This window comes from Dendrobates tinctorius, unplaced genomic scaffold (assembly GCF_039654945.1).
Source record: "Dendrobates tinctorius isolate UK_male_01 unplaced genomic scaffold, ASM3965494v1 ptg000093l, whole genome shotgun sequence".
In the NCBI taxonomy this organism is placed as follows: domain Eukaryota; kingdom Metazoa; phylum Chordata; class Amphibia; order Anura; family Dendrobatidae; genus Dendrobates; species Dendrobates tinctorius.
Window position 1 is genome coordinate 158410 of NW_027361761.1, and position 15727 is coordinate 174136.

The 15727-nt window shown below is 43.9% G+C and overlaps 1 protein-coding gene across 2 annotated transcripts in view; it reads right to left on the reverse strand.

Annotated features, from left to right (window-relative positions):
• Positions 1-458: 458 nt before the first annotated feature.
• Positions 459-15727, reverse strand: part of ELP3 (elongator acetyltransferase complex subunit 3) — a 134091-nt gene continuing 118822 nt past the window's right edge. For both annotated transcript variants that reach the window (XM_073586335.1, XM_073586336.1), the window contains one exon: positions 459-870. In XM_073586335.1, coding sequence (XP_073442436.1) covers positions 794-870 — 77 coding nt within the window. In that variant the 3' untranslated portion in view covers positions 459-793. The remainder of the gene's footprint in view (positions 871-15727) is intronic.

The window sequence follows — 15727 nt, forward strand, 5'->3', positions numbered from 1 at the left end:
CGCCGGTGACCCGGACTGTGAAGTCTCTATTTGCAGCATCAGGATACAACAAGCTTTAGAGCAGCGCTTGCAAGTTTAGTAAAGAGCTTGTAAGCCCTGTGCTCACTGCATTGGAGATGGACCATCTCTGATAGTCTGCCGAGGTGGACGGTAACCTAGACAATGAGCAATAAGTCCCTCTGTTCTTGATGAGGATTCTTATGAAGAGGTAGACTCAAAATTGCCCCATTTTACAAGAACTTTGCAATTTTACTCACTAAAGATGAGAAAACCCCTTTAAGCGCGTGCCCAGCAATACCAATTATTATTTGCGATACCTATAAGGAACAACATTTTTTCCTGACTTCATGGAACTCAAGAAAAGGCGAATCACTGCAGGCACAAAAGTTGGGATTCTTCTGGATAAATCTGGAGATCTCTACTTCCTTCTCGGAAATGGACGCTGGAAGCCGTCACCATTTATCGGAGAGCACTGTGCGTTTATTTCGGTATAAATAACATAATATTTGGCTATTTAGAAAAAAAACAAAACAGAAAAATCTTAGATCACAAGATCACTTACAAGAGGAGAAAGGCCATGACAAAGCTGAGCACTAGCCTCATGTATCTATACCCAAAAGGAAGAGCAAAATTAGCGAAGCTCCTGCTGTTCATTCACAATGAAAATGCAGCATTTTCTGAAGCCGACAACGACCAAATCAAGTTCATTCTCCTCTGCTCTGACTGGCAGGATTGCTTTCAAGGAGGTCGTTTCTTTTTGTTCTTCCATCTTAAAGACCCTTGATTGCCATATTTAGTCAAGTCTCTTTACCATGTAGGGTCCTTCTAGTTCATATCCAATTTTTCTGTAGTAGTTTCTGGTACCAACACCTAGACAAGAACAAATGAGAAGTCAGGAACTTCAAAACTGTCAATGAGTTGTCAACAAACTGTGTACAGAACAGGTGATAAACATGCATCAAATATCCAACGTAGAGAATTACACTCACAACTTATTCCCAATATATAATTCATATGTAAATTGAATCACAATACGTGGTGGAGTCCCTGTGTACATCCTGTATTATACCCCAGAGCTGCACTCACTATTCTGCTGGTGCAGTCACTGTGTACATACATTACATTTCTGATCCTGAGTTACATCCTGTATTATACCCCAGAGCTGCACTCACTGTTCTGCTGGAGCAGTCACTGTGTACATACATTACATTACTGATCCTGAGTTACCTCCTATATTATACTCCAGAGCTGCACTCACTATTCTGCTGGTGCAGTCACTGTGTACATACATTACATTACTGATCCTGAGTTACATCCTGTATTATACCCCAGAGCTGCACTCACTATTCTGCTTGTGAAATCACTGTGTACATACATTACTGATCCTGAGTTACATCCTGTATTATACTCCAGAGCTGCACTCACTATTCTGCTGGTGCAGTCACTGTGTACATACATTACATTACTGATCCTGAGTTACATCCTGTATTATACCCCAGAGCTGCACTCACTATTCTGCTGGTGCAGTCACTGTGTACATACATTACATTACTGATCCTGAGTTACATCCTGTATTATACCCCAGAGCTGCACTCACTATTCTGCTTGTGAAATCACTGTGTACATACATTACTGATCCTGAGTTACCTCCTGTATTATACTCCAGAGCTGCACTCACTATTCTGCTGGTGCAGTCACTGTGTACATACATTACATTACTGATCCTGAGTTACATCCTGTATTATACTCCAGAGCTGCACTCACTATTCTGCTGGTGCAGTCACTGTGTACATACATTACATTACTGATCCTGAGTTACATCCTGTATTATACCCCAGAGCTGCACTCACTATTCTGCTGGTGCAGTCACTGTGTACATACATTACATTACTGATCCTGAGTTACATCCTGTATTATACTCCAGAGCTGCACTCACTATTCTGCTGGTGCAGTCACTGTGTACATACATTACATTACTGATCCTGAGTTACATCCTGTATTATACCCCAGAGCTGCACTCACTATTCTGCTGGTGCAGTCACTGTGTACATACATTACATTACTGATGCTGAGTTATATCCTGTATTATACTCCAGAGCTGCACTCACTATTCTGCTGGTGCAGTCACTGTGTACATACATTACATTACTGATCCTGAGTTACATCCTGTATTATACCCCAGAGCTGCACTCACTATTCTGCTGGTGCAGTCACTGTGTACATACATTACATTACTGATCCTGAGTTACATCCTGTATTATACCCCAGAGCTGCACTCACTATTCTGCTTGTGAAATCACTGTGTACATACATTACTGATCCTGAGTTACATCCTGTATTATACTCCAGAGCTGCACTCACTATTCTGCTGGTGCAGTCACTGTGTACATACATTACATTACTGATCCTGAGTTACATCCTGTATTATACCCCAGAGCTGCACTCACTATTCTGCTGGTGCAGTCACTGTGTACATACATTACATTACTGATCCTGAGTTACATCCTGTATTATACCCCAGAGCTGCACTCACTATTCTGCTTGTGAAATCACTGTGTACATACATTACTGATCCTGAGTTACATCCTGTATTATACTCCAGAGCTGCACTCACTATTCTGCTGGTGCAGTCACTGTGTACATACATTACATTACTGATCCTGAGTTACATCCTGTATTATACCCCAGAGCTGCACTCACTATTCTGCTGGTGCAGTCACTGTGTACATACATTACATTACTGATGCTGAGTTACATCCTGTATTATACCCCAGAGCTGCACTCACTATTCTGCTTGTGAAATCACTGTATACGTTCTGAACTTTACTTGTTTGTACTGATCTTGAGATGATGAGGTTTCATCCTGAACCTTTCAGAGCTGCATGCAGAATTCTGCGGTTTGTGCTTGGCTTCTTCTACATTGTACAGTAGCGGGTCACTAATTACTTTTGTGTGTCAGGGTGTCATTACTTTTACAACCCTTTAGGTATAACGGGCCTATCAGCTTCATACTCTTGATTTGTCCATCAAAGAGCAAAGGGAACTTGACACAAAAGAGTGCGCACAAGTGTGACCAGAGCCGTACACCGCCAGCGGTTGGATGCAGGGATTTTACAGAGGAGGATGAAGGACAACAGAAGGGAGCAAACAAAGATCACAAGCAGCCTTGTCTGTCAGTCCACGGTAAAGGACTATTTTATTACCCTAGAAACAGCGCCACTCTTGTCCAGTGGCTGTATCTGGTATCGCAGCAACCAAATAAATTGCGAGACAAAAGCAGAAAGCATAGAGCGACCCTGAAACATAAGATGCTTTTCTTTGCTCTGAGAGGCAGGAATTCCTAGCGCTCCAGTGTTTCTTGGAAAATTACAACATTAGACATTTCTTAGAACATGGAATATATAACTTGTACAATGCAGAGGACGGGAATGGAAGCGATGACCCCGATGTAATAAACGTAATTCCACAAATCACATGTATAATGCAGCGCGATCTCCGCGCCACCACTTTGGCGCCCATCATCGGGTAAATGCAACGGCTCGAGAGTCACCTTGGAGTTCCATTACAGTGTAAAAGCTCTCAGCTTCCAGTCTGAACGGCGTCCGTGGAAATTATCAGGTGTAACTTCTATTTCCCTGCTTTGCTTGGATTTTGGAGTTGATGCTTTTCTGATAAAAAAAAAAATGTTACCGTCAGACGCGACATCCAGGGACGGCGAGGTCCCAGCGATGGAAACGGCAACACTTTCATCAGCGGGAACCTTGTAACTTATGTACATAGGATGCGTTCTCCTTAGTTTGGCGAGCCATGGACACGTGGGCTGACTCGCTAACGTTGCAACGTGTACACAAAAGCTAGCCTGGAGATCAACTTGGCCACCAGAGCTGACGGGCCATAATGGCGGCCAGGCTGGTTGTCCATACTGCTGCCAACCAATCCAATGCCTGTGTAATGTGTGGACGAGCCGGGTCCTACAGAGCAGCTCTTCATTCTGACTTTGAGGTAAGTCCCGAATCCCGCCTATGATACACGTATGCCCGAATAGGGGATGACGCTTAAAAAATAATCAGCAATCAGGATGGTATTAATTCAATCTTCCAGGACTTAGTTTAGCACTAAGGCCTCTTTCACACATCAGGTTTTCGCCGTCAGGCGCGATCCGGCGCTTTTGACAGAAACCGGATCCGGCGAAATGCAATGCCAGATCCGGTTTCCCCCCCATTGACTTGCATTTGCGCCGGATCGCGCCGGATGGCCATGCGTTTCATCCGGTTTTCGCCGGATCCGACAATGTGTCGTGATCCGGCGTCTGGAAAAAACGGCTACTGTAACGTTTTTTGTCTCCGGCGAAAAAGCCGGACACGCCGGATCCGGCGCGTCCGTCTTTTTCACACAATGAAAGCCTATGAGCGCCGCAATGCGCCTGATCCGGCGAAAGCCGGATCCGGTGGCCGGATCCGGTTTTTTTGGTCTGAGCATGCTCAGTAGCTCTGCCCACAAGACATATATAAAAGCAAGACAGTGGGACCCACAGCCACACCGAACATGCCACCCAAGAAAGCAACCAAGCGCAGCAGGAGAAGGCAGGAGACCACTGCAGCACCATCCGCACCACCACCACCCGAAATGGAGCAGCAAATGGAACATGCTGAGGAGGGGAGGCCAGCAGCAGATGAGAGACGGTAATTATCAAATCCCCCATTCCTCCAAACTAGGGCTATTGAATATCAAGATATTCATTGGCCCTTTGTTTCTCTTTATTCAACAGCCGCCCAATAGATGCAGCAGCAGCAGAAATGGCATCACTGGCAGCAGCTGGAACACCACCCACAGGCATGGAGTGTGGCCACCAGGAAGACAGCACATCTTCTTCTGGGAGCCCTCCCTCGCATCGTCAGCGTTTGACGGTAAGTTTTTATTTCCAAAATCCATCATCTCTGTAATATATGTCTATTCATTGCCTTTTATTTCAAAACAGGAATCACAAGATGAAGAGGAGCTCCCAGAAGAAGAAGGAAGGGGTGGACAGACACCTGGAGTGGGCTCACAATTCGGAAGTTTTTTGCATCAAACGCAGAAACACAACATCACACTACACACAACACATAGAAAACAATGTTCTGCAGACCACACACAGCAAACAAATGCCTACATCCAAAGACATAACATTTTTTGTTTTCTTCTCTAGTCTTCCCAATCTGGGGCTCGGCCAAGAGGTCCTCGCAGTGCCTCCCAGGGTCGTCGGCGACAGCTACGCGGCGGTCACCAGCGTGTAAGTATAAATATTTTTGCTTTGTTTTTTTGCACTTTTTATTTCATTTCTTTTGTGGAGGCTAATTATGTTATTTTTGTCTTTTTCTTTAACAGCCTTCACAGCGTGCTCCCGACTCTGACGGTGAGGATGGAGGGATTGATGTGGACCGCCTCATCGATCTCGTCAGAGAAAGGGAGCCGCTCTGGAATATGGCTGACCGCCGCCACGCTGACCTGATCGTTACCCGACGACTCTGGGAGGAAATCTGTTCTCTCCTTGTGGGCCGCTGGGAGGACCTCGAAGCTCGGGCCCAGATTAAAGAGCGTAAGTATATACAGTACCGGTTGCTTGATGTAAACCAGTGTTTCCCGAACTCCAGTCCTCGTGGTCCCCACGGATCATGTGTTCAGGATTCTATTTACTGTGGAAATCCTGAAAACATGACCCCTGGGGACCATGAGGACTGGAGTTTGGGAAACACTGATGTTGTATACTAACCACTTTGTCCTTTCTCGTTTCAGGGAACAGAATTGTGAAGCGGTGGCGGTCTGTGAGGGATCGTTTCAAGAAGGAGTTCAATAAAGAGATGCGGGCCCCGAGTGGATCTGGAGGACGCAGGAGCAAGTACAAGTACGCACAAGCCCTGTCGTTCCTCCGGGAAACAATGGTCACCAGAAGGTAAATATTACACACCACATGTGAAAAAAAATGTTAGATGTAACTTTTTTTTTTCAGCCAGGGCCATACCATGTCAGTATTTTAATTGTTTTTTTTTCTCTTTATTCCACAGCACGGTGAGCAGCACTCGGGAGCCTGCACGATTGGACCCTTCTGAGGCGATCCCTGAGGAGACCGGCACCGAGGGACACTTCGACCGCCCCGGTACATCTGCACCTTCCCAGCCTTCCCACACATTCGACCCATCTGTCCCATCCACCAGCACAGGAGCATCGTGGCCGCCTACATTACATGAAGCTGCTGGTGAGGAGATCGCTTTCCCTTTACCCCACCCTTCTGCCCCTGCCACCTCTAGTACACCTGCGGGTACTGGGCGGCAGCGGCAGAGGGGTCAGGAAAAGAGTTATGCGCCAGAGTTCTTGCATCTGAATGCATCTTTCCAGAACTGTCTAAAAGTCTTGTCAGAGCAAATCTCCGCAGGCTTTCAGCAGATCAACTCCAGCATTCTGGAGGTGAAGACACTTCTGCAAACCATGCATTCAGAAGCAAGATCTTCGCCAAACCACACCTTTTTCAGGTCTGTTGTGGAGCGCATGGCAACACTATCTCCTACCCAGCAGATGCATGTAATGCATTCGTGCCACGGTGCTCTACAGCAGGTTACCTCCCAACCTCCACCTCCCACCACTGTAGTTCCTCCACCTGCACCCCCTCCAGCCACTTTCCATCCTCCCCCTCCTATTACATCTACACCCCCTCCAGCCACTTTCCATCCTCCCCCTCCTATTACATCTACACCCCCTCCAGCCACTTTCCATCCTCCCCCTCCTATTACATCTGCACCCCCTCCAGCCACTTTCCATCCTCCCCCTCCTATTACATCTGCACCCCCTCCAGCCACTTTCCATCCTCCCCCTCCTATTACATACCAGCAACCTCACCAGTACCAGCAACCTCCCCAGTACCAGACATCTCCCCACTTCCAGCAACCTGCCCCGTACCAAACTCCTTCCCCATACAACTTTCCATCAACATCATCTGCTCCTACAGTCCCTGCCCAACCCTCCACTCCACCGCCCACCACCTCTTCTGCCTCCCACATGTCCACCCATTCTGTAGCTTTTTCCACACCATCACCTCTAACTGTTCCTTCCCCACCACGATCCCAGTCCTCTCTCCACACTCCCATTGTCGAAGTGTCCCGCAGCCCCTCCAGCAGTATTTCCACCCCACACTACACCGAGTTATAATGTTTTTTTTGTAATAAAAATGCCCATTTGGTTGGTTTCAAACCTTTATTAAAAAAGTTTTTTTAACTTTAAAAACAGTTTACACAAAAAAAAATATTTTAAATAAAAGTTAAATTATTGTTTACACTGGTTGTCTGTCATTTCTTTCTGCGGCGAAATATGTTTAAAAAAAAGGTTAAATACAGGGTATTTCAAAGGTAAAAAGGTTCTCAAAACCAGGTATATAACTGTGGGTAAATTTTAGCTTTTTGCCACAGTTGTGTTCCTGGTTGTGTTTGAAGCAAAGTATTTCACCTAAAAAGTTGTGTTTATTGTTGGTGATTTCCTAACAATGTACACAACTTTTGTTAAAAGGTGAAATACTTTGCATAAAACACAACCAGGTACACACCTGTGGCCTAAAGCTAAAAATAGTAAGACCATGACAAGATAGCCAACTTTGGTTGGCAAAGGTATATACTGTTGGTCCAGAAGGTACACAAGTTTGGTTAGGGCACAAATCTCTCACACTCTGTCATCCTGCCAGTGTACTCTGCCTTGAGGTGACAAAGTATAGTGCAAAATTGTCCCTCATTACTGAAACCGTCACAGAACTTCTAGTGGTAATATTTCCAATGACAACATCCATCTTCGCCAGTAACTTGCTCTTCTCTCCAACCTGCACTTTCTCCTCTACAACCTGTCAAAGAAGGGCTGTAGGAACATGCTATATATAGTTTTCCAGTAGCCAATCCCGTTCGGAAGGCCACAAGGGTCAATTTTAAAAACCAGATCCGGCGTAATCCGTCGAAAAACGGCTAGAAAAACGGATGAACCGGATGAGACGGATCCGGTTTTGTCTGTCAAGAACAAGACGGATCCGGCAGAAAACCGGATCCGGCACATCAGGTTTTACAAAACATTTGCCGGATCCGGCATTCCGGCACGACGCCGGATCGCGCCTGACGCCGAAAACCTGATGTGTGAAAGTAGCCTTAGCTGGAAGATGCAGCTACTTTTCTCAACCAGTTGCAGCTACTTGTCTGAATGTGTCCAACTCTGGTCAAAATGTCCCTTCAGTCACTGAGGTCGCAATTCAATAAAAGGTTTGAGAAAGTCATCTCTAGAGGTGAAAAGAAGCTCTGCCTGTGTGGAAGATGCAGCTACCTTTTTAAGCCTGTTACAGCTGCTAGTCTGCATGTGTCAACGCCTGGTCAAACTGTCCCTTCAGTCACGGAGTTCGCTCTTCAATGAAAGGTTTGATAATGTCGTTTCTAAAGGTGGAAAGAAGCTCTGCATGTGTGGAAGATGCAGCTACCTTTTTAAGCCTGTTACAGCTGCTAGTCTGCATGTGTCAACGCCTGGTCAAACTGTCCCTTCAGTCACGGAGTTCGCTCTTCAATGAAAGGTTTGAGAAAGGTGGAAAGAAGCTCTGCCTGTGTGGAAGATGCAGCTACCTTTTTAAGCCTGTTACAGCTGCTAGTCTGCATGTGTCAACGCCTGGTCAAACTGTCCCTTCAGTCACAGAGTTCGCTCTTCAATGAAAGGTTTGAGAAAGTCGTTTCTAAAGGTGGAAAGAAGCTCTGCCTGTGTGTAAGATGCAGCTACAAACTGTCTCTTCAGTCATGGATTCCACGCTTCAGTGAAAGGTTTGAGGTCATCTCTAATGGTGAAAAGAAGCTCTGCCTATGTGGAAGATGCAGCTACTTTTCTCAGTCTGATGCATCTGCTAGTCTGCATGTGTCCACCCCTGGACACACTGTACAGACTCTACCCTTCATTCCCTGAGTTAGTTTTTCAATAAAAGGTCTTTTCCATATAACTATAGGGATAAACGAATGTTTACACAGTGTTTTTGCAGCATTTTTTTCTACGGCCAAATTTTTTTTATACATTTACAGTACAAGCAAAGTGAACGAGACCTGAAAAAAATCATGTACACGCTTGTTTTTTATTCCGCTTTTTGACCTGCTAGGTGTTTTATGAGATCCGCAGTATGTCAATTCTTTGTGTTTTTCACGCATACAAATTATTGGGGGAAAAAAGCCATAAAAATGCACGTATTCACACATCGCTGTTTTTTTTTTCCTAGAATGAGTAACGGGAAAAAATAAATAAATGGTCACGTATATCTGGTTTTGATCTGACTTAAAATTGTATCATATAAGTCAGTCTATGGGTCTGTAAAAATGACAAACGGCATTCATGTGCGATGTCTGTGCTCCGTGATTAACAATGCAATGGGTAGGAGAAGTTTTACAATTTTTGGAAACACTGATGGTATAAACGGGTTCATTGACCAAACATCAATCTGATCCAAAACTTCTATGCAACAAATAAGGACCAATTTTCAAAGAAAAATCAATGACATCTGAACGAGGTCTAATGAGGTCAAGGACATCTCTTCTTTCTTCACCATCTCAATGTACCGACCTACTACAAGAGAAGGAAAGGAAACCTCTCTCCGGAGCTTCTTCTACCATTCTCCAGCCACTACTGACTGCTCGTAACCTCATGAATGACGTTTCTCCAGAAGGTCCAGTCTAGATGGCTTCACGACTTCCATGACTGCACCCATCATCATCATCTTCCTCTTCTGTTCCCTCTTATTTCCCATGATACTTTCATATCAGTCATTTCTTAAATAATCTTTACAACGTTCATGAGACCTCATTGTAAAAAAAAAAAAGCAAAAATCAAAGTCTCATTTTCGTCATCCAATGTGGATTTTACTCTCCGTGATGAGGAGTCAGGGGGTCCGTGCGTAACTGGGTCACACAATGGTGATGATCTCGGTAGATAAAGTCATGGATATTGCTGTGTGTATAGCCAAAGGCGCACTGAGCTCAGTCTCCGAAAACAGGAATGTGTGTCATTCCTGCTGGGAAAGCCACATGACACTAATGAGACCCGGAGTAAACATGTCTCATCCCCTCATGGCGCGGCGGCGGCTGACGTTAGGTCCTCAACGTTTCCATTTATGGCTTCATCCTTCTCCGATTCCTCTGGATTTTGGAGTCTACAATCGCCTTTTTAAACTACTAAGTGTGAAATGACTTATTAGGATGTAATCAGCTCGGGAACGTCTCTGCTTACATCCCGCTGTCGTGTACATACAGATATTGCCGCTTTCCGGGCAGTCAACACTTCACATTTATGTACAAAGAGTCATTCCCCCCCTAGAAGAAGAAAGTTTGAGCCTTCACAAAGTTTCTTCTGCATTGTCCCCACTCTCCTGATCCACGAGCACCTGACGAACAATTCGTATCTGGTCTGCTTTCCTAAAGGATTAATTCTGTGAAGAAATACACCGGATAAAGACCGGGAGGGCTGAAATCTTCCTCCAAGAATGACCCGTAAGAAAAATGCCCACCACACCATGGAGAACATCACACGCATGACTTCCGTTCCGATGGAACCGTCCTTCACGATGAGATTACGAAAACTATTCTTTTATAATTTGTCTACGGCGAGATTAGAGAAGTGATGGGGGGGGGGGGGGGATCGTCCAAAAGTTACAAACCCTTAAATTGAATACATCATCTTCTTGAAACACTTCAAGAACACAGATCTTGGGATGTAATGTGATGATCAATGGTGCGCGGTTTTCAGGCTTCGTCTAGACACCGGTGACAACCATAAGACGTACATTACAAATGGAAGGAAGACGTTTCAGACAGAATGTCATCTTTGCCGAGTTTTTGGTATTTTTTTTTTATTTGCATCTTATTTTTTCTTTAACCCCTTAACTGTTATGAATAGGTCACCGAGGAGGATGGCAGGAATAGACTAGGCCACCAGAAAACCAGAGAGGTTGGTAACTTAGCGGATTGCAGACCCCTAATCCTAACAACACAACTAGCAGTAGCCGTGGCTACGATGCCCTAGACGCCTCGGCACAGCCGGAGAACTAACTAAGCCTAAATAAAGCAAGAAAGGTGAAATCTAAACTGCCACAGAGTAGAACCCCAAAGGAATAGATAGCCCCCAAACATATACTATTGTCGGCGAGACAAGATGCGTCACAAACACAGACAGAAAATAGACTGAGCAAATGATGGGGCCCAAATTGTCTAGAAAGGATAGGAAAGGAAAGACACTGTCTGCAATCACGCAAAAACCCTAAAAAATCCAACACGTCTGATGTATAAAAAAAACACTGAGGTCACACGACCTCTCCCCCACTATATCAGCGTTCTGGTGTGAACTGGCAGCAAAGCAAAAGAGACTAATATAACAGGGGACTGAACAAACTGACACAAGCTGTAACATATGGAGCGGGGTCCAGCACAGCCCCAGCAGGGAGCACGCTGAACCCTCACAGCAAAGCAGAAAGAGGAAAAACCAGATCAGATGCAAAGGTTTAGCAAATGAACAACTTAACTGAAAAATGCAGGATCAGGCAGGAGACAGCAGACCTGAAAATGCACAGGAAGAAACTAATCACCAGCAGCAACTGAGGGAAGCCTACTCACTTATATCCTCCCAGTCAGTAACCCCTGACTTCCAATCATCGTCGTCAGGTAGCAGACTTTATCAACCCGGCCAGCTCCACTACCGGCAGCAACCACCAGAGGGAGCCCCGACTCAGAAGTCAGATCAAGAGAATTCATAGCACTTAACCATCACAGAAATGATCCCCATATATAGAGCATGGTAGATGCAATTAAAAGGAATGTGTGCCTCTGCTGCTCACACGCTCCTGCTTCCATCGGCTCTCCGCAATGCAGCTGCAGAGTACCACTGGAATAACATGGCACCTGTCATTGACATACCGGTACTCCTAAGAAGCTCTACCACACACAAAAAAATAAACCTGCTCACACCTCCATCAATGGAAAAATAAAAAAATGTTACGCGTATCGGAAAATGACGATAGAAACCAGCATTATTTTTTTCTTTTTTATGTTGGTCATTGTGGGCAACGATTGGGGTTTCCAGATGTTTTCAGCTAATTCTTTAACTTCTGCTTTTTAAACAGTTGCCAGATTTTTGCCCAACTTTGTCCCCTTGATGGAGAGATTTTATTTGTGGCTGGATTTTTTTTGTGCAAATTTAGCAACATTCTGAACGACGCAAATTTTTGCGCTTAACAAGGTGCAAAAAAGGTTAAAAACACAAAAATAAAGAGAATTTTGTATTTTAGGTTAAATTCCAGGAACCGCACGAGTTATTTTGAAGAATTTGGCACAAAACAAAAAAATGTCAACGAATACCATGAGACTAACATGGGAAAAAAAACACTAATGCGTTTCCATGGGTGAAGGATCCCCTCCCAGCAAAGTTGGTTCTCCGATGGGCCGGGCTTCATAGGAAGATATGAATTTAGCTAAATACTTTAATACTGTATATAGTGTAAAAGGTGAAACGACTGCAGGCAATCCCTGCATGTGTTGCGGCTGTAGAACAGTCGTGGGGACTCAAACATATTTTTCGAGCATGCTGAAGACACTCTATTAGCACATGAGCATGCTCAGATAACACCCTATCCGCACACGTTGGCTCATCATTAATAAGGATTTTTAAGCAATACGTCATATATATATATATATATACTGTATATATCAAAAGCCAAATTTGCTATTTTGTTTTGGCTCCCTACCCTGCTACAAAAAAAACAACCAATGCGCCATAAATGCACAGCTGCCCTCACGGACACACCTCCATCGATAGAAAAATATAAAATGTAAGGGTCTAAGAAGACGGCGACACAAACCGCATTTTTAGTTTGGTGTCGCCATAATCATCCTGTCCCCGAAAAATCATATCATAAAAACCACGGTCCATTGCAATGGATCAGCAAGGACGAGAGACCATCAGCAGAGGAAAGGACATGGCTTACGTTCCTGCTGATTGCTTCCCGTCTTTGTTGACCCGTTAAGGACTCCTCTGATATCTGGAGTAATTTTCACGAATTTTTACACCAAAATCTCCCGAGTTTGTTCAGAGATCCCCCCGAAGAGATGAACGTGGGCTTCCTTTTTATTAGTTTCTAATTCCGGAGGAGTAAACAGAAACATATAGAATAAAAGATCAGTCAACAGCTCACTCCGATGATAAAGAGGTAAAAAACAGTAACAAAATGCCCATCATTTCGCCATTCCATTGTACAGTCTTTTTTTAACCTCTAAACATAAAAAAAATATATATTTTTTTTACGGAATCCAAAGTTTATGGATAGAAAATACATAAGCGCGTCTGATAATCCGGCTTTGCGGGTGATCTTACCTTCTTCCTTACACTGGAGCCATCTTTAAACACAAATGTATTTTTTCTTTTTAAAGTTTAAAATAAAAATAAAACTTCTGCATTTCTCCATCTAAATAAAACCTGTAGATAACATCGCTATCTTGGTCTATAATTATACCTTCGCTTCTTCCACAATACAGTCTCGGCATTTAAGAAAGTTTCTTCCGTGTTTCCGAGCCTTATTATTATGTTAAATTACATCGTATTGTTCGTCTTTTCTTCGGTCTTTTTTATTTTCCATCCTGCGAGGATGTGTTTTCCTTTTCTAAAAATGTACATTTACATAAAGATGGAGCCAAAGTTCAAAGCGATTAAAGCCTAAAAAAAAGTTCACGTCGGCGGAGACGACGAGCAAGGAGCATTGTTCCGATTTCTCAGGTGGACATAATAAATGTATATGGGAGAACCATTAAATCACCATCAGAGCCAACACCTGCGCTGTGCGTCACGTCACTAAATCCAAAAAAAAAAATACATAATTGAGCACCAGAAGAAAGTTTATGGTTAGCAGTTCGGATGATGAGTCTGCAGCCCCTCTATAACACAAGTCTGGATGATGACTCTACAGCCCTCTACAATATTATGTGACAATATTGACAACTGAAGGTTTGTTACAATTGTAACAATGAGCAGCAGTCCCCCCATGGGGGAAAAAAAGCCCCCTATGGGAAGGACGACATGGACAAATTGACGTCAAGGTATCCCGTAACCATAATGGTCTTGTGACACATCTCACAAAAGGAGCTATTGGGCAAATCATTAGGGCAAATGCCAGATGTCTGTGCACAAATATCCAGACAGTGCCCCTTTTTTGTTAAAGGTCTGTTCATATTGCCCATCGCAGTGGTGCTAGAAAGTTTGTGAACCCTTCAGGATCTTCAACATTTGACCTAAAAAGGACCAGACCGTCTATTTTTTTTTATTGAGGAAAATTATAAACTATCACGTTTATGAGAGTCAAAAGTATGTGACCCTTAAGGATTTCCAGATGAATTGAAGGAGAAATTAAGAGTCTGGAGTTTTCAATCAATGGAATGACAACTAGTATGAGCGGGCGACGTGTTTTACTTAAAGAACAAGGATCTATCAAAGTCTGATCTTCCCAACACAAGTTTGTGGAAGTGTCATGGGAAGAACAAAGGAGACTTTTGAAGACTTCAGAAGAGGAGTTATTGATTCTTATCAGGTTGGAAAGGTTACAAAACTATGTCTAAAGAGATCCACATTCAGACAAATTGTGTAAAAATGCAGGAAATTCAAGACCATTATTACCCTCCCCAGGACTGGACAGCTCACAAAGATCCTTTCCAAGAGCAAAGGAACCCAAGAAAACCTCTAAACAACTAAAGGCCTCTCTCACATTAGGTAATGTTAGTGTCCATGAGTCCACAATCAGGACTTTTTGGTATAAATGAGAAACATTATGTTTGGAGAAAGAAAAATACTAAAACCTCCCACATCTGTGATCACAATGGTGGTAGTATGAGGGCTCGGGATGTTTTCTGCACCTAGGACAGGACGGCCACCAACGTGGCCAGAACAATGAATTCAGAACTTTACCAGCAAACTCATAGAAAATGTCCAGACGTCTGTCCATGAACTGACTCTCTGGAGAACGTGGGTCATGGAGCAAAACAACAACCCAAAGACACAAGACGTTCTACACAAGAAAGGTTACAGAAGGGTAACGGTAAAGTTCTGGAATGGCCGAACCCAGTCCTGACTGTAATCCTATGGAAGTGTTGTGGAAGGAGCTGATGGAGGAAAAACACCAATATAACAGATGAGAAGGGGTTGGGTAGGGAGAAATGGGCTAAAATTCCTCCATCCAATGTGCAGGAATAATCAGCAATTACCGGGAACATTTCTCTGCAGTGATTGCTGCACAAGAGGTCACACCAGATACCGAGAGCAAAGGGTTCACATTCTTCTGCCACTCACAGACATGTGATACTGATATTTTTTACTCCATTGTTTGATTTTTTTTTATCTACTTTTATAAAAAAAAAACGTATGCAGAAAGAAGGAAAATTCTGAAGGGTGCACAAGTTTTCAAGCTCCCCTGTACACATCACTTTGCGCGGTGTTCCATTTTCTTTAAATAATTAAACAGGACCTGTTACTTGCCATAAATGCCGCTGATCTCCTGAATCCGGTGTCACATTTCTCTTTTTCTGCGTCTCTCCATTCCTGAGACACAGCCTCCTCTTCCCTGTAGAAGTCTAGTTTTGTTAGCCAAGTGGATGTGTCACCCTGTGGGAACCTTCTTCAGGACCACGTCCTATTAGTGTGAAGACTAGATTTATATACAGGGTGA